The 18,527-nt window shown below is 51.7% G+C and overlaps 4 protein-coding genes across 4 annotated transcripts; 2 read left to right on the top strand and 2 right to left on the bottom strand.

The window, feature by feature from the left end:
* Nucleotides 1-7: 7 nt before the first annotated feature.
* On the top strand, nucleotides 8-6,342 carry HOO65_010115 (uncharacterized protein; the record flags this gene model as incomplete). Its single annotated transcript, XM_071005230.1, has 4 exons — nucleotides 8-1,154; nucleotides 1,206-5,027; nucleotides 5,107-5,727; nucleotides 5,786-6,342. The coding sequence occupies 4 exons, from the start codon at nucleotides 8-10 to the stop codon at nucleotides 6,340-6,342; spliced, it is 6,147 nt and encodes a 2,048-aa protein (XP_070861937.1).
* Nucleotides 6,343-6,914: 572 nt separating this feature from the next.
* HOO65_010114 (U1 small nuclear ribonucleoprotein C) lies at nucleotides 6,915-7,833 on the bottom strand (the record flags this gene model as incomplete). The annotated part of the gene is made up of 4 exons (XM_071006067.1): nucleotides 6,915-7,216; nucleotides 7,318-7,572; nucleotides 7,652-7,759; nucleotides 7,824-7,833. 4 exons carry the CDS (start codon nucleotides 7,831-7,833, stop codon nucleotides 6,915-6,917), a joined length of 675 nt encoding a protein of 224 aa, XP_070861936.1.
* Nucleotides 7,834-11,727: 3,894 nt separating this feature from the next.
* On the top strand, nucleotides 11,728-12,923 carry HOO65_010113 (acetyltransferase, GNAT family; the record flags this gene model as incomplete). The annotated part of the gene is made up of 2 exons (XM_071005943.1): nucleotides 11,728-11,947; nucleotides 12,040-12,923. The coding sequence occupies 2 exons, from the start codon at nucleotides 11,728-11,730 to the stop codon at nucleotides 12,921-12,923; spliced, it is 1,104 nt and encodes a 367-aa protein (XP_070861935.1).
* A 1,809-nt stretch (nucleotides 12,924-14,732) lies between these two features.
* HOO65_010112 (tat pathway signal sequence) lies at nucleotides 14,733-16,214 on the bottom strand (the record flags this gene model as incomplete). The annotated part of the gene is made up of 1 exon (XM_070999642.1): nucleotides 14,733-16,214. One exon carries the CDS (start codon nucleotides 16,212-16,214, stop codon nucleotides 14,733-14,735), a length of 1,482 nt encoding a protein of 493 aa, XP_070861934.1.
* Nucleotides 16,215-18,527: the final 2,313 nt, after the last annotated feature.

Below are 18,527 nucleotides of genomic sequence, written 5' to 3'. Positions count from 1 at the left end.
GCCTTTGATGTCCGCTCTTTTACGCAACGACAGCGCCTCGCCGCTATACGACCAGCATGCCTCGGATACCGACAGTGGAGGCGTCTTTCTTCCTGGAGGCTCGTCGCGCGCCTCGAGTCCTGACCTGGAAACTGAAGACCAGCATGGTTTCCTGCGTCAGAACCTTGCCCAGAGCTCTCGCCATGACGCTACTACCCCTCATGATCAACAGCTCCAGGTGTACGATCCGGCTCATGCCGAAGCCCAAATCCAAGCCCAGCAACAATCCGGGCAGCCACTACCACGCTATCGAAACGGCCCTCCCCCTGAGGTGCCGGACCCGCCTACCGACCCAACCACCGTTTACAAGTCGTCGAGGTCCAATCCCGTCGCACCACGGGTTAGCGGAGGTGGCGGCCCAAGACTCGAGTCCTACTCTATGCGGGTGAGGCGCACCCACAATGGCCGCTACGCTGATGAGAGCGAAAGCAGTAGCCCAAGCACTACCGTTAGCAACGTCTCCGATGCGACCGTCACTTCGGCCTTTCACGTCCCCGCCCGCTCCGTCAGCCCGCGCGGCACTTGGAGGGCAGGCTATCATCAGAGCCAACACCACCGCCATCGCCAGAATCAACACCATCATCAACGACGGAGCATGCACGCTAGAAACCCTTCCACAGCTCCTGTTGTTGGCATTCCTCCAAGCGAAGGTGGCTACAATGATGCGACTACCACATCCCCATCTCTGACATACGCATCATCGTCTTCATCGTCGTTCGAGTCGCAAATCCGCCAGTCTGCGTATCATCCCGCCTCTAGCACTGCGCCTACCAACTTCCACCCTTCTTACCAGGCTCCCCACCAGGTCCCCCACCGGGCGGCCTACTACAACCAGCCCGTTTTCCACCAGCCGGGGCCGGAGCCAAGGCCTCGTCAGTTCCGAGATGCTTACTATGCCGACCCACGAAATGGCACTGGGGCTCCGTTTACGCCGCCCGCTGACTCTCAAGCATCCAGCGTTATTAGCGACCAATCACAACCTAGCGTGCATTTTTCGCAGATGCGATACCATCACGGGCAGCAACCGCGGCAGTTTTATTCGCAACTGCCCCATCGCAGGCTACCTTTACGCTCTCGGTCCCCCCCTCCTTCATCGTCGTATCGTCCCTTCCGGAGTAGAAGCCCGCCACCATCAAATTTTGCAACTACCTCTACTTTTTCGATAGGCAGTGACGGTGACGGAGACGACGGCCTGGGTGGTGGCGGCAACGGCATCGCGCTCAGGGGCCTTGACGTACCAGCCCCTGTCCTGACGAGTGCACACTCTCTTTCTTCTTTAGTTGCAAATAGGTCATTCGGGTTCTCATCATCCTCGGAGACAGTAGGAACGCGTATGGCGACGGGCGCGCCTTCTCGGCCGTCAAGTGTGATCCATTACGGCCACAACAGCCTGCGCCATAACCACAACCGCAGTCGTAGCCATAGCCTGAGTCGGAGCCGTAGCCATGGTCGGAACTATAGTTATAGCCAGGCTCAAGCTCAGGCCCAGGCTCAAGCTCAGGCTCAGACACAGGGCCAGGTCCAGTGGCACAACAACTACGGCTACTGGCATAGTCAGCCGTTGATGTCGCCCCAGGCTGCAAGACCACGACAGGCTGTTGCAATGGCGGATTCCTCTAGTCCTTCGTACTCGGCGCTTAGATATGACACGTACACATCTTTTACTGATAGCAGCAGCGACTATCGTAGTCCGTTGCACGACATCGATGGGGGTCACTCACAGCAGCCACAGTCGCAGTCGCAACCACAGCCACAGTCGCAGCAGCAGTTAATGTTGATGCCCTCAACCCCTCCTTCTCCTGACCGTGCTGACAGTACTCGAACCAGTGAGCTTCTTGGAGTTGGCTTGGGGATCGGCCTGGTAGCTGGAACGGCAGCCGAGTCTGGTTCTGGTGCTAGAATGGCATTTTCTAGTGAACAGACAGCACCACCCACGCCGGATAACACCCCACCACAGGGACAGGCACAGGGACAGATACAAAGTCGGGGACACGCAGGCTCACAGAGCCATTCACAGAGTCAAGCCCAGGCTCAGGTTCAGACCCAGCGCTACTCCCACTCCAATTCCCAGCTGCAGGCGACCACCCAGTCACAGTCACATCCCACCGTGCATAAATCACACACATATACACACACACAAACACAGACACAGACACAGACCTCCCAGTCAAGCGCCCACCCCCAGCCACTTGAAAATCTCAACAGCCCTGTCTCTCTCTCAGCGGCTGCAGGACCACTACCCTATCCTCATGCCCATGCCCATGCCAATCTTAATCATAACCATCATAACTATAATCATAACCCCAACTTTTCTCCCCCCTCAACTGACACGCCCTCTTATTACACTCTCGCCTCCTCATCCTCAAATCCTAGTTCGACCTTTGAGCTGCTTCCCACCTTTGCTGCTCCTGCCACAGCTCCAAGACGCCTTCCGCTGCATCCTCGTGCCCAGCAAGTTGGTCTCAATGTGGACCAACGCCACAACCAGACACGTCTAGTCAACAACGAGTCCCGTGCCGATTCGTTTGTCACTGCTGTCGAAGATTTTTCCTCATCCGACGAAGACCACCGAAATCATAAGCGTCCGTTTGGCCACAACGCCATAGACAACGAGACAGACGACGGTAATAGCAGCATCGGTCCCAAGCCCGCCACGCCTGAAGACCCCGAGTCTATGCGATTTGCCGTTGCCGCGCCCACGCACTCGGAAGTAACGATTCACCGTTTGTCGTTCGAGTCCTCGGCCATCGAGTCCGACTCAGCTAGTGGAAGCCTGACACCACGCACACAACACGCATTTACCGACTTTGACGGGTCCTATAGCTCAGCTAATGAGGCAGATTTGGGAGCTGGCGACGACGAGATAGACGAGCGTGATTTTGAGACGGGAACTGAAACTGAGACTGAGACCGAGACCGAGACCGAGACCGAGACCGAGACCGAAACTGAGATTGGGACCGAGACTGGGGCCGAAACCGGCACTGAGACTGAGACAGATCCTGAAACTGACCACGATACTGAGGGTTATACCGACACAGACGACGCCTACACAGATCTTGATATTGATCTTGAATGGAACGCTATTCTAGGTTCACCCCCACCCTTTGACTCACTTCCCGCTGACCGTCTTCTCTTAATCGAGACTGGCCCGCCCGAGGGTGCCAACTATTCTACCACAAATACTACTGCCGCTACTTCGCCTGCACCACGGTCTGTTTCCGTGTCTGCGACAGTGTCGCCGGCCCCGACTGAAGAATCTAGAGTTACCATCAAGCGCATTCCATCGCCCTTGGAAGACTCTGACTCCAGTAGTAACGGCACCGCCACTCAGAGAGCCTCTGATTCTGAAGCCGATGAGATTGCTCTGCAGAGGGTCCCTGAAAAAATGAGATTCAAGGTTGCTGGCTCTCCGCTTCGCCGCCGCCGCCGTCAGCAGTCTATTGCTGCTACTGCTGAGGCCGATGCTGTAGGATCCGCTTCTTTCCCCCGAAATCTTAACTTGTCCAATAGCCAACCCCAGCAGATGCCTTTGGCCTCCAACTCATCATCATTTGCTTCCTCCTTCTCCTCGACGTCCTACATGAACCCACTCGCCCAGAATCCTCCGTCGCCTGTATTCCGGCCAGCACAATGGTCAGTCGAGGCCTCTTCGGCTGGGAGCTTTACTGCTAATGGTGATGCTAATACGAAACGCCACTCCATTACCTCCTCACGCTCGGCTGCTTCCACCACTGCAGAAACCGTGCTGCTTGAGACCACCATGCCTCGCCGTCAGCATACACTCCGCCATGTCCACCGGAACCTAATGCTAAAGGATCGTGCTTCATCTTCGTCTGAAAGCTCACAGTCTCCAGGAACTTCGGTGCGGTCGATTCGGGAGTCTGGTGTTGCCCTAGTCAGTAGTAGGAATGATGTCATGGGTGAAGCCAAGCCGAGGGGTATGATGACTGTCAGTCGGCATAACACAGTGCCCCGTAATAACACCGTTACTTCCTTAGCTTCTGCTGCTTCTTCGACCTCTACTGTCCGCATCTCTACTTCCCAGCGCCAGAGCCGCTTCGATCGCAAAGAAGCCTCTCCACTACAATCACGATACACGCCACGCATTTCGGCCCAGCCCCCAATTCAGGCTCGGCCAGACTCACAGCCGAGTCTGCAGCCAAAGCTAATGCGCACTGATGTCTGGAAAACTGGCGGAATTCCTGTTGTGGTGATCCCGGAACGAAGCACCTCTGTCGGGCGATCTTCCAAGGATTCCGCTCTCCGGCCCTCAAGTAGTCATCGGGCCCGCCGCTCAGGGAGCCTCAGCTCAGAAGCCCGGAGAGCCATTCGATCCTCTGTTGGTGATGAGGCATATTATGATCCTACTGAATCCCAAGATCTTGACCGCACAGGACGCTCTCGCCATCCTAGAATGCCTGAGTCTAACGGCTCCGATGCCCGTACTGCTGACTATCCTCCTGATGTCCCAAAAAGAGCATCTTCTCTCTCTGCTCCAACCAGCCGGAATACCTCTCGTGCTCCGTCGCTGAATGTGCCTGTCACTAACAGCAATGTTAGTGACTTGGTGTCTCAACAGCTTGCCCAAAACGAACACCGACAGCAGGTTGCGGTCCGCATTGAGCCGCCGGACTACCTGGTTGCTGCTCTCGCCGGACCGACCAATGGAGACGATGTTGCAGCCTTGATCCCTGGATTTGCCCCGGCTGTATCACCTAACCGAGCCACCTTCAGCAACTCTCCAGCCATGCCTGCGAAGTCGGAAGAGGAATCTCATCGCCGGGAAATGATGCTCACAACGCCGTTTTCCGTTGCATCTATCGAGACGACTGGTACTACGCTTGAGATGTCTGAAGCTAAAGCCGTCAGCATCTTCCCGCACCAAAACTCGTCAGTTCTCGTCGTGGACCACTCCTCTAGCCGGCCTTCTGACTCGTCAACCTTGAACCAATCCCGTAGTGTCTCACGTGACCGGTTATCCTCAGGGCGTAACTCAGATGGTCTACGTGATGAGTCAGAAACTGTTGCTGCTGCCTCATCACGGGACCATCTTAGCGGAATAACAAGGCTTGAACGTGGCCGCTCACGCGGTCGCTCGCATAGCCCCATTCCCATGTATGAGAGTGGGGGTTTCATCTGCTGGTGACAACGTAGAGCCTTCAACACCTACCTGCAATACTGCCCTGGAGGAAGCCGACTCGCCGCTAAGGAACCCTCGCGATGCACCTACTCCACCCACCGCTCCTGCTGCTACTACTGCCGGTAAATCTAGTGGCCAAAAGCTCGAGCGTGCCGAGTCTACCACGCGCCGTAGCCTATCACGTGTCCGACGTGCTCTCTCCCGGCGTCGTGGCTCTGTCACATCCACCACATCGCAGGAATCTAGCTCTAGTAATTTTATAGCTCGTGCTTTTTCATCTGCCGTCAAACGAGATCGCAAGTATCCACCAGCCTCAGGTGGCCGAGATGTCACTCCGATCCCGGGCAATTACCCTGTTGCTTCCACTGTACCCCGGTCCAATAGCGATCCAACGACCCAGGCTCCCCGGCCATACACCAGCTCATGGCGACGGCCGCGTTCATCTGCGTCCAATTTCAGCTCCGGGGTAATCTCCCCTGATCGCAGCCAGAGCCAACTAGGCACTGAAAAGCCGCCGTCGCGTGCTAGTAGCCTAAAGCGGAGTCTGAGTGATCGCCTACGTAGCACTTTAATGCTTATCCCCTCGCATGGGGGGGGCATCTTCAGGATCTGTGGCCTCTGTTATTCCTGCTACTACTACTACTGTCGCCTCTACGACTTCCTCGACTCCGGGAGTTCCTCATCCCGCATCGTCCGACTCTGTGCATCGCCGCGTTATCGCCCGCAGTGCTAGTGGCATTTTGCGGGTGGTCAGCCATAGCACGAGCAACGAATCTCTCCGCCGTGCCTATGTAGCTGGCGACGGCGCATCCCGGCCTCATACGGCACTTGCCGGAGACTCAGCCCCTTACCCCCAAAGCCCTGATGCCAGGCGTAGTCAGACGGCTCAGAGCCAACGCAGCAGCCGAATTTGGCCCGGTGCAGCAGCCATATCATCAGCCCAGGCCGGGGTAAGAAATAGCCTCTCATCACTAAGTGCTGTACCGCGTCGCATGAGCGAGAAGCGTAGAGTCAAGCGTACTCAGGAGCTCCGGAGCATGATTTCAGCACCCACTGAGGTCCGTGATGGTGTAGACGATGTAGTTCGGCGACGCGAACCAGGGAATGTTGATGAACGGGCGGCGAAGAACGGGCGGGACGGAGTCCAAGCTGTGCCTGTCTAGGTTTTTGTATGTCTAGGTTTAGGCTGCTCGCATCCTCTCATTAGCAGAGAGGCCTCCTTTGTGAGGACCTCTCTTCTCGCCCTCTCGTCGTCTTGCTTTTATTTTGTTGGATAAGCAATAACTTGGCCTTGCTTTCTTCCCTCGCCATTACTTTCTTACTCTTCTCTGACCTGAGTAAACCTCTTGGCCTACTTTTATCTTCTTGTTTTTGCCTTCTAACGATTTTACGATTAATGACACATGACTTCCTTACATATCCAAATTCAATACGTTCAACAATTCATATCAATCTAGTCGGTACTTTATTCGCGTGAATGTAATCAAAGTATAGTAGAGAAGTTGAAAAAAAATGCCTTAAAGGTTGTAGATTCATCAATGATCGACATGGCCAAGACGGAAAGAAATAAGAGGAATTAAAAAGAAAAAAGAAAAATCCCATCCGAAAATACTCCTGAAACTCCAACAAGAAAGCAGAGGATATGCCCTTGGGTGCTGGCAGAGCGAGAGACACAGAAGAAACAAATAGCACACTGTACTTTCCCTTCCCAACTTTCCCTTTCACTTTCACAAACTCATCGCTTCTCCATCCCCGGCGCCGCAAATCCTCCAAACCCAGGCAGCTGCGGCATTCCCGGAGGTATCTGGAACGGCGGGGGCACGCCCGCTGGCGGGGCACCGACGCCCGGAGGCGGGAAGTGGTGGCCAGGTGGGAACTTGGGCGGGCCCTGGCTACCGGGTGCAGCACCAGCAATTGGCGGCGGGAAAGGCAGGCCGCCAGGGGGTGGGAAGGGGAGGCCGTTGGGTAAAGGCGGCAACCCGTTGGGCCCAGGTATCGGGAAGTTTGGGGGGAGGCCACGGCCGGCGACTCCAGGGGCTAGAAGAGATGGCGAGGATGATGTAAGCACGGAGGTTGACGCAAAGGGCAGGGCAAAATTGGACAAAATTGGAGCGCAATATGGAGTGGAGAATACTTACGTGGTGGGACGCCGGGCGGGAAAGCACCCGGTGCTCCGGGGAAGGGCGGCGGCACTCCACCCGGGAAGCCGTAGGGGGCAGGCCGTCCACCGCCAGGAAAACCGCCGCCAGGCTGGTTATGTGGTAGCATGGGATTGTTATGGGCCTGGCCCTCGGCAGCGTATGACGACGTGATGCTATCAATGACAGACTGAGCTTTTTCATGCCCGATTCCTAAGGCCGGGGAGACCGCGAGGTTAACAAAGATATCCAGATCTTGGGAGTAAAATAGGATAGGATTTGAGGCAAGCCCGGCTCTGGGCAGTGCAGATAAACGTCAAAAGGTTAAACATACGTTCATAGTAATCAACAACGTTACGGATGTGGTTCCGGCCCGAGTTGTGGGCCTTGCGCACACTCATTGAGTCGTGTGTGAGGTACACATCGCAGTAGTCGCAGAAGACTGCACAAAAGAACGGTTAGCATAAGCTACACAGCCTAGCGACAGCCTAGCAGTCAAGACGTACATTTCGGCATGGCGTTTAGCAGCTTGAGCCGGCTCTATAGCGGGCTTCTCAACGTTGTGAAGGATATTCAGAGAGACACAGAGCGATATGTCGGGTCGGATATAATATGTTGTCCAAGATGCAAAGGAAGAAAGCGCAAACAGGGACACACAAGCTATTATTCGAGGGAAAAGAAATTGGATGTCGTCGCAAAGAGTAAGCTCCGCGATCTGATTTCATCAGGGAAAGAAAAAAAAAACCCAGTCGCGAATTTAGCTATGCAAGGCTGAGAAGCTTACAGTTCAGGTCCTAGCCAATAAGAGTAAAACATACTGAAGGAAACGGAGACAAGGCTGAAGTTTTAGCCAGGGAGCGCATGTGAAGGACCCTTATAAATAGTGGGCCTCTAGAAATAAGGGTTATATTGCCTTGACCGTGACACACGAAGCGAGCGTTAAGAACGAGCATTTGGGGGGGGGGGGGGGTTCCTAGGAAACTAAGACAAGAAACATCATTAAAGAGGGGGGTTTACTATTATCATTGCAAGAGTGCTGCTTTGTTTTGCAGTGGCGCATGCTAAGCATTTTGTGTTTCGAGAATAAATGCGAGAAGAGGAGAAAAAGAGAGTTGACGCCATCTATAAGGAAATTAGCTTTGTGCTATGAGAGATAATGCATAACTAACCACTAGCTTGATTAGACAGCTTGTTAGCCAACTCCTAAACCAACCTCAAGTTTTAATTCACTCACATGCTCAATGCTTCCTTTAAATCTTCTCCCACCAATTCTAGGAATTGCTTGAGCCTTAGGCTCTTTGCTTAAGCCCATGCCCTCTTTTCTTGGCCGATTTCGATGTTTAATCGACCATCGCCCTGTCAGAAAAAGCCCCTTTCTGCCGTATCGTGTTCGCAGACTTCTAAAATGGGAGTTTTTTTTGGGCGATATATATATATTTTTTTTCTTTTTTTTTTTGGCTGCTAGTCCATCCCGTCTTTTCTACCTCCGTTGCCGACCCCTTCATGGAAAGACTGGCTGTCTGGCTGGTCGCCCAGGTGAAGAGTATCAAAGCTTTCGGGATTTTAACCCATGTCCAAGAGTCCGTCTAACAAAACAATACAAATATCAGTTAGGCTTGCAAAAAAAAAAAGACCGTGCCTCGTGCATCACTCAAAACGAGTGAAATAAAAAAAACCCCAGCTGCGGCTCAGTGCTCATAGTCTCTTGTCCCTTCAAACATTGTTCGGCTGGTGGTTAGTCGGACTGGCATAAAGAGGGTGGCGTTGGCCCGACGTGGGACGTGCCGTGAAGGCATTCAAATTTGTTTTGAGTCTAGGGGGAAAGAGAGAAGACAGCCAGGATTCTTTGAGAAAGAAGGTCACCCAAGTAAACCAAGCCATGAATTTAAGCTCAGACTAGCAACAATGCCATGTCGAAAAGCAATAACATGGCGGAGAACAGGTTTCAGGCTCTCTCCTCGTCGTGTCTTTCGTTTAAACTCTCTATTTCTTCTTCGTACCGTCGTATGCTCTTCTATCCTTCGACAGGGATCTGGTCCCATGTCTTGCTAAGAATTGATAGTCCACAACTGTGTGTAAGTCGAGGGGGGTCGCTGTGACTATATGGTTCATGGGTTAGTGGGTAGGGTTGAGATTGTGATTTTGGGTTGGAATGTCGTATGTAGCAGCAGGCGAGGTTAGAGGGGATAGAGGGGCTACAAATAAACAGGTCAAAACAAGCATAATGCAAACAGAAAAGACGAGACGAGAGAACTTAGGATGAGTAGTCGCGGCCGACCAGGGTGAGTTCCAGTCAGCTAGGACCATCAACCAGAAGTGCCGGTTGGTGTCAAGGGTTAGCGGAGTCCGTTTGTATTTTCTTCTTTTCCCAGCATAGAGTAGGGCTAGACTGCAGGTAAAAAACTTCCATATCGCCAGCAACAGGAAGGATTGAGGAGCTAGCAACAAGAGCCAGCGCAAGAACAAAGCTAGAACAAGCAAGAAGGCGTTTTGCCTCTCTATGTACAAGCGTTTAGGCCAAGTCCTCTATAGTCGAAGCTTGTTTGATAACGAGATAGAATAAATTTCTGCGTGGAAAGGCTGGTTGGGTTGGTTGAATGGCTGATCAAGCAGAATCAGAAGCAGAAAAGAAGGAGAAACACGGACTAGGACGTGGTCTGGGCAACGCAGGACGAACGGAGGAAAGCAATTCAGCAGGTAGACGACGGGGAGATAGGAGATCTGGACAGACAATCAATCACACAACACAGCGAATCAAGGAGATGAAAAATCTTCAAGCAAAAAAAGGCAGTAGGAAATAAAACTCATATTTTCATCACAAATCAGAGTTTGCACTTCCCTGTCTGCTAGCTTCCTTCCTGAATAGTAAGGCCCCTTCCTTCTGTAAACGCCCCGCATATTTTCCGTCTCTTTCTTGTCTTTTTTGTGTAGGGCTGGCTGTGATCGTGAGCTTTGTGCGTGGTGACTTCCTTGTCTGGGATCTTTCTTGCGCTGTGATTCGCTTGAACGGTGGGTTTTCTTTTCTTATATTTTTTTCTTCTATCTTTACGCTTTTCTGCCGAATCTTTCTCCTGACCGCCTTTTGGCATATCGCCGCTAGCCCAAACTTGGTGTAAAAGCTCATCAACTTATCAACTTATCACCAACAAACTTAACGCCCGCATATCCCGTAGACGTCATCCTGCTCCGCTCCGCTCCCTTTTCTTTTTCCTTCTTTTTTTTTTCCTTTTTTTTCTCTCTTTTGTTCCATTCCTCCTTCTGTTAACTCCTGCCCGCCCCCCTTTACTACGCACTGCCAGATTTTGGCCTGCGTCAAAACCTTCGCTCCATTCGCTTGTTTGGGCGAGGGTGGATATCGTATCCTAGAAGAACTCGGTGATTGTACTCTATTTTGATATAATGTGTTCAAGCACATATTTGTCTCCGGCTCGTTTTTCTCCTGTGCGCCTTCTGTTTATTTGGCATGCAGAACCTAGGTCCTGGTAATCGTCCGGCTGGGTCTTTGGCCTGTCTTCGCTACTTACTTATAATGCCTTTTCTCTCCCTCCCTTCCTCTCTCCTCTGCCCCTCCTATACTTTTATCAGCTCACTTTTTTTCTTCTTATCAAACAGCGAGCTAGTCAGTCTATCGTTTAGCCTGGACTGCAGAAACCCACCCTATTCGTCCACTAATAACTGCTGATCGTCACAGCATTCCTTGTCTCTTGCTCTTGTCTGCATATTGTGTGTGGGGGGAAGGGCTGTTTTGTCGGCAACTCTGGGCATGAAGTGACTTTGGTTGGGCTGTTCTCCTCCTCTCTTTCTTGTCCCAAAGTTTTCTCTGTCACAGGACCGTCAAATCCTGTTTCTTCTTGGCTAACTTGTGCCAACTTTGAATCCCGAGCTGTGAGTCGAGGGTAGACCAAGACAGACAGACAAACAAATATACAAAACCTCGACAGCCTCTCTTTCTTTCTCTTTTTTCCCGTCCCCTCTGTTCGTGTACCGCCAGCTATATATCTGTTTTTTTTTTTCCTTTGGGGAGTTGAGCACGATTTTGTCATCCCTTTTTCGACTCTTCTTTCTTTTCTACCCTTGGCGCTTGTTTTACCTTGGGTGCTGTGTTACTACTGCATGTCATCTACGACTACCGTTTTCTGAAGCAACTTGCTCAACTTGCTCACCTTTAAAAGTGACTAGCGATTTGAGGAGCGTGAAAAAGAAAATAATTGCTTCTTTTTCCTTGCTTCGTAATCTTATCATTCATTTGTTGGCTGCGCTGTCTCTTTTTTTATTTCCATCTTCTCCCTCTTCGTTTATACTTACCCTCCTGCTCCCCTGACTTCTCTTATACACTAACATACTTGCATATATACATGCCGCTCCCCTACTCTCTCTCTCCATTCTCTCATATCGTTTTCTATGCCTGCCATGAGTGACTCCACCGCAATTCTCCCCATATCGCACAAGCACCGCCGCGACAATGGCTTTCGACCAAGCCTTTCCCAGTCGTCTCCACACTCAGCCGCTCCTATGGATGTCTTGCATTTTCCCTTGACCAAAGTCGTTGATGTGCGTGTTCCTTATGTACCGCCTGCAGGTCTTTCTAGAGCGACGGGGGTCTTTTCTAGGCTCACGCGCTTTGCCATTAGTGAGTCTTCTCTCCTCCGCATTGATACCAGACCAGCATCACCCTCTAGCGGTCTTGACGATCTGCAGGAACAGCCTACTAACGTTTCCTAGCCTTCCTCATTTTCCTCCATTCTAACGTCAATCTCCCCTCCTCTACCCCCATATCTGATGACGACATTCCTCCTACCCCTACTAGCTACTCCGCCTCCAGCTCCGCCTCCTCTGTGTGCGACCTTTCGTCTAATGCCTCCTCCGTCGACGTCACCTCTCCTGCCGTCGTTGTCGGCCCTGTCGATGACAAAGAAAGCATACAGGACGTCGTCCGTCTCGTGACTGAGTCCATCAGCCAACAGCATCACACTGCTGCTTTTTACATGATGCTGCATCCTGGCAGCATCGCTTGTCTTCTTGTCTTCTTCATCTTTATGCTCTTCATGCCTATTGCCGACTACTATGCTCACTACATTCCCAACATTGCCGTTGGTCGCCTGCTCTTCGCTTCTGTCGCCTCACTGACGGTGTATGTGACGGTAACTGAGCTCGTCTGTTCGTCCTACGAAATGTATGCCGCCGCCTACCGCCAGAACCCCGACCTGCTCCCGCCAACCACCGACCGCTTTGCTAAGCAGGACATTTTGGTCGCCGTGCGCCGTGGATCCGAAATCATTGCATCGGCGATTGTGCGTGTATACCCCAATCCTAGCGCCAGCCGCCGGCGCAAGTCACCGCCTGGCTCGGCCGTCATCCGGGCCTGGACTACGCGTAAAGATGCACGCAACTGCGGGTTCGGATACATGGTGCTGCGCGCCGCTGTCAAGGAAGCCCGGGTTTATTGCGGCAAGGACGTGCGAATCTCTTTTTCCAGGTTCCACGCTAATAGCAAGAGTATGTCCTTTGGTCTATTTAAGAACGTCATGATGCAGCGCGAAAAGCTGGCGACACGCGTACTCGCTGACGTATTGGCGGCGTTCGAGGTGCCGCGCAAGAAGAGATGAAACAGGGCAGGGCCCACCTAGTAGATAGTAATATGAATGCACATGTTTTTGCTATTGTTGCGCCAACAAATTTTTGCATGTAACATGCACATGTTCACACGGACATGCGCTTGACAGAAAGGGAAGATAAAGACAAGATTATGTGATATCATTGGAAGCAAATCCCCCAAAGATTCCAAAAAGAAAACATTAACGATAAAAAACGAGAGAAAAAGAGCAAATAAAAATGCGGAAATCCCGCAAGACGAAGCAAAAAAAAACAGAAAGTGACGGTAACATTAACGATATGGATCACAGGCTGATCTTGCTGGCTGGTAGTCTCTTGGCCGTTTCGTCATCTCAATTATCAAAGTCGCCATAGCTATGATGTGGCACGAGGCCAAGTCGCGCACGTGATGGGGACGCTTGGTGTGTGTAAGTCTCAGGGTCGAAGCCATAAACGGGAATCCCCTGGTGGCGGAGGGCGTGTAAGACCTAAACGGGCAGAAGAAGAAAGTGATGACGATGATTAATAGAGTTGGCCAAATGCAAGAGATGGATGCAGAGCGTCAAAGGGAGGAAGTAAAGGGAAACAATAAAAGGGAGTACGAATTTCGATGCAATTGTAGTTGGTAGTGTAAAGGGAAAAGGAAAGGGATAAAATACAGACATCTTGAACAGTCACAGTCTTGCGTTTACAGTATTCGCTGCGAATGATAGCTTCGCGTAGGATCTATGACGTCAAAGTAGACTGCAGGTTAACACAACACTATCGCGTAGCTGAGAAAAGAGAAAGAAGGCCATCATCACAAGAACCCCAAGAACAGCAAGGAGAGGAGCATACCTTTTCTAGACGCGTCTTGATGGCTGACCGGACGGTGTCATATATATTTCCGCTAATTCTCTTGACTCCGCCCCGACGGGCGAGTCGGCTGATGCAAGTCAAGGGAGTTAGCTAGCGTTTCCTTCTTTTTGATTTTGTAATAAGCAACCAACAATTGAAAGAAATAAGGACTCTCACGTACCGGATGTCAGGCTTAGCTGCAGACACAACAACCAAAAACCGAGAGCGTTAGCAAGTTCAAATTGTAAGCTGGAGGCAGGAGGAGCTTCACGTACTGATTGCTCGGAGAGCGTCATGCTGTATTTTGCTGCAGGTAAACACAATATGCACCAGGTTAGTGCAAAAGAAATCCAACGCCAGTGATTGAGCTTGGGCATTAGAACTCACCGATGTCGCCTAGCAATACCCTTTTGTATGATCCTATGCACAGCATTACCGCCTGTCACATTACTTCCTTTCTTTCCTCCTCCTTCGGCATATGCACCGTAGAATCTCTTGGCGGCCATCACCACGATACCAATGGACAACTAATGGTGAGACCAACCCTAATTTCGATGCTGATGTACGCTGCTGCTGCTGCCAAGTGCAAGGACCGGGTTGGCAATGCTACAACCAGTGGAACTTAAGCGATTAGAGACACGATGGAGCCTTTATTAGCGTAGGCTATAGGCTTTGTGTGATTGCAGGCATTTGTGATGAGTCAACAGGGCGTCTTGGACATTCGCGATATTTTGTTTGCAAGCATCAACTATCACAAACAAAAAGCTTGGGGAAGAGATAAAATGGAAAGATGGGGAGGAATTTGGAGACCAAAATCGTTGCAGCTACAATGCAAGGGTTAACTTGGTGATGGGTTGTGTGGCTTTTGTTTGTGGCGCTATTCATGAGGCAGCTAGCGCCACACTTTAGTGTCATACACTTTGGTGTTGTGTACATTTTATATTTTCATCTCTTCATTTACTCGCTCATTTTTGTCCTCTGTGATACTATGCAGATAATGTATTCGCCATCGCTAGTGCCACCAAAATAGACAGCCATCTTGTAGCTCGCCCAAGCCCTACTGTAACTCCTCGCTGGGCACTGCTTGATGTGACCGTGCCACAACAGCTACCAGTGTACGTGACATTGTTCATAGCAGCAGCCACTTTGAACACAGCACCCGAGTTGTACTCCCCGCCAATGTTATAAAAGTCGACGTTGAGTACTTTGGGAACAATACCCCACCGACGTCGGCAGTTCTCGGCCGTCATGCCTAGGCTGCCGTTACCCTGGTTGTTGTTGGTCTGGTTGAGTAGAGAGACAGCAGGCGCCAGAACGCTTGCGCCAAAGAACGAGTACTTGACGTTGAGGTTGTGGTTGACTAGATATAACCTCTCCTGGGCCTCATTTTCCGCTAGGTTGGGCGGTCGGTCTACGGTGCAAGGGAAGCTCTGGTCCTCAGGGTCGAAGGGCGTTTCCCACATTTGCGAAAACTGCTGCAGTAGCCACGGATACTTGGATTGATCGGCCTGGTAGTCGAGGAACATGACAACGCGCTTGTCGGCAGCAATCATCTGGCCTAGTGTCGGCCAATCGTTGCGTTTCATGGGAAACAATGGCGGCATGTAGGCGTACCGTGTGATGCCTGAGTTCTCAATGTACTGGGCAAACAAGTCGGGATGTGAGTAGTTTCCATTGCCCAGCAAGATGGTCACGACATCGTAGGGGTGAGCGTCAATCCAAGCACGCACTTCGCTGAGCCATATGCTAATGGGTCCAGCATCGAGAATGTCGCAGCTGGTGTGACAGAAGTGTGGCTCACGTTGGCCCGTAGCGTCGGCGTTAGTTGGCCACTGTATTTGCGCCTGCAGAAAGCGCACGCCGTCATTGAGCTGGTCGGTAACGGGTAGTTGTTGGTTTGCAGCGGAGGAGCCGCGCCGCACAAAGGGAGAGTTGTGGCAGCCGATGTCGGTTACGCTGCTGTACTTGCGACTGCATAGTTCAATATAGTTATTGCAGGGGCGAGTGCTGGAAGGTATGGCGCTCGTTGTGGTGGCTGTGGTGGCTGTGGTGTTGATGGTTGTAGTAGTGTTGGTAGAGTTGAGCCCGGTAGAGGATGCTACGGAACTAGTGGCTCTGGTGGTGTGATTATTGGTCTTAGTGGTGCTGGGGTAGGTCAAAGTGACCTGCACAGTGTAGTCGGAGTAGGCGTTACTAGGAGGAGTGGATGACTGGAGCGTTTTGGTTCCTCTGAGTGTAGTTACTTGGGCTGTTGGGAAGGCAGTTTCTGAGTCTTGGCCACTTGAGTCTGGCGCTGGATCTGAGGCAGATTGTGCGACGGAGACTGCAGCGGAGATAGCAGCGGGAGATGTGGAGGTGGGATTAGAGACTGTTTCGGAGGATATTGCTGAGGCTAGAGACAGCGACAAAGGAAAGGCCGCATTGGATAGTAAAAGCACGAGGGCTGCGCAGGGCCATGGTTGGCGCATTGTGGGCGATGGGCAGATGAGAAGAATGGAGTAGAAGCAGAGACTAGAAAATTTAGGGCTTGCAAAGACACAAGAGAAGGCCAGAGGTGGGTTTTAAACACAAAAAGAAGTAGTACGAGTGTGGTTGAGTGAAAGAGTTACAGATGAGCGGCAAGTTTGGGAAGAGAACGACAGAGAAGCAAACCAGGGTAGTGGGAACAAAGAAGGGATATGAGTAAGTAAGATGAAAGGAAAGAAAGCATGAATGGCTGAAAGCAATATGACAAACAGCTGGCAGGGCAACTAGACCAAAAGACACGGAACTTCAATATATTATACATTCTTGGCTCCAAGTCCGCGACCCTAACCCGAAAAGCCGTCGAAAGATATCACGGCCGGGGCTTCGAGACAGTGTCTTGGGCCATGGATAGGGCGTAGAGCCGCCGCGGCTGGCATAGCCATGAAATTAAATACGAAGAAGCTCTAGATAAGTTAACCGCGCTTGCAAGCATAGCCTGATCAATCTCTCGCTTTACTTATTGCATGTTGCTCTGGAAAATACATCCTTCCGCTGCCGTTGGCCGCTGAAAAGGCGACTGAGGGCTCCGGGTCTCAGCATAAAGGCCGGGGCTTGACTAAGGGAACCAAAGGAAGACATGGGAAGGGAGAATCCCGATTGGATCCATCCCAAGCGCTGTCAGTTCGCTAATAAATGGCTAATAATAATAGCGAATCCACAGCCAACCAAGACAGACAGCATAATAATGGTTGTGCTTACGCAGATCAGACGCAGGGAAGCTAGAACGGAAGGTTTGGTCCGGTGATTAGCCGGCACAAATGGCCACGTGACTTTGCGGCTTGGTGTCCGGTCTCTGTGTGAGATGGGGCAAATGCGATTTTTCCTTTGAGCCTTGACAACCCCCGGCCGACTATCTTGACGCTATTACGTTTAGGGCTCTTCGGCTAGGCCAATTCGAGCACGCAAGCCTCTAATCCAATAGAGTACCCTTTTTTCCGATGGTATATTTCTGTGTTGCGCACTGTGCTGGAACACTGGAGTTCGCTGGTTGCTGAAGAAAAACCGCCCGCCCCTACTGAGGCTATCATTGCTGGCCAAAAAACGAGCAGACATCAAGGCAACCCGATTTCTCGAGATGAAGAAACGAGCGAGCAGGCCCTGTCAACTAGCCTGGAGCACCATACTCTAGGCCGCTTGATCGTTCCCGTGGAGCTTTCAAAGCAAAACATTGCGAATAGACGGTCTATCAAAACCACGTAACTCGAAAGACGGATATCATCTACGTTACCCTGTTGCGTGGCTAGAATGTCTCGTATCGCATTGCAAAGCGGGCGATGCTATGCTTTGGAGCGCTGTTACACCGATCCTTTCCTTTTCTACCCGTGCACTGAGGGCACGGATGAGCGGGCTGCTGTCACGCAGAACGGCCATATTTTGGCAATGGAGGCCACAAAAGAGTGCGGCATAGCAGTTAGACGCAGCGAGAGCTGGCCACTTTCTAGCGGTGGAGGCTGGAGTAAGGAAGGCTTCCAACCTTGTTTGGATCTAGTTCACAGAAGGAGTTTAAGCGCCCATTACACTCGCTTTGTTCACCAAGTCATCGCAATCCTTCTACCATAATACACTAGTCAGGAACGACCACTAGACAACACGCTTTCTGCTGCTGGGAAGACTACGCACATTCGAAAGAGGCGGCCGGAGTCATAGCCAGCACACGCAAGCCAGATCGTATCAAGAAATTCCACCACGTGTTTTTTGGGCTTTTTGAAGAGCTGAGTCGGGCCCTAGTTGCTTCAAGTCTTTCTCTGCCCGGCGGGTGGCAATTTGATAGGGAGAGTGACACGCTATAAGCACGGTGTATATACGGAGAGAAGCCTGGACAGCCTCATCTAGTGGACCACACCGCCCGGACTCCCCTCGTATGCACACTCTTATCCAAGACCGCCGATAGTGCCTCAAAGCGCCACCCCGCACCAAAGTGCGGAGCGCAAGCGTCTTAATAGGCAATGTAGGCAGGCTGTGCTAGCTGGTTTTGAATGGGCCTTGCTGCCACCATGGTTCTGAAGACCTGAAGTAAGACATGACGGGGAGATGTGGTGGCTGTGGCCATGACAAGACTGGGGGAGACGAAACCCAACGCCAAAGGTGCAGCAATGAACAGGTAAGCAGCTATGTCTCGATGTCTAGTGCAGAGCCAAGGGGATGTTGGCACACTTAGCAGACTAAGAGCTTGCCGTTACGGATAGCAAGGGAGCAAGGGAGCGAGGCGGGTTTCTATTTTTACCCTTGACCCTTTGCCTTTGAATCTATTTTCT

This window comes from Ceratocystis lukuohia, assembly GCF_044167205.1.
Source record: "Ceratocystis lukuohia strain C4212 chromosome Unknown Supercontig1_pilon, whole genome shotgun sequence".
Classification (NCBI taxonomy): domain Eukaryota; kingdom Fungi; phylum Ascomycota; class Sordariomycetes; order Microascales; family Ceratocystidaceae; genus Ceratocystis; species Ceratocystis lukuohia.
The sequence above is the reverse complement of the archived record's forward strand: the minus strand, read 5'-3'. Positions and strand labels throughout refer to the sequence as shown.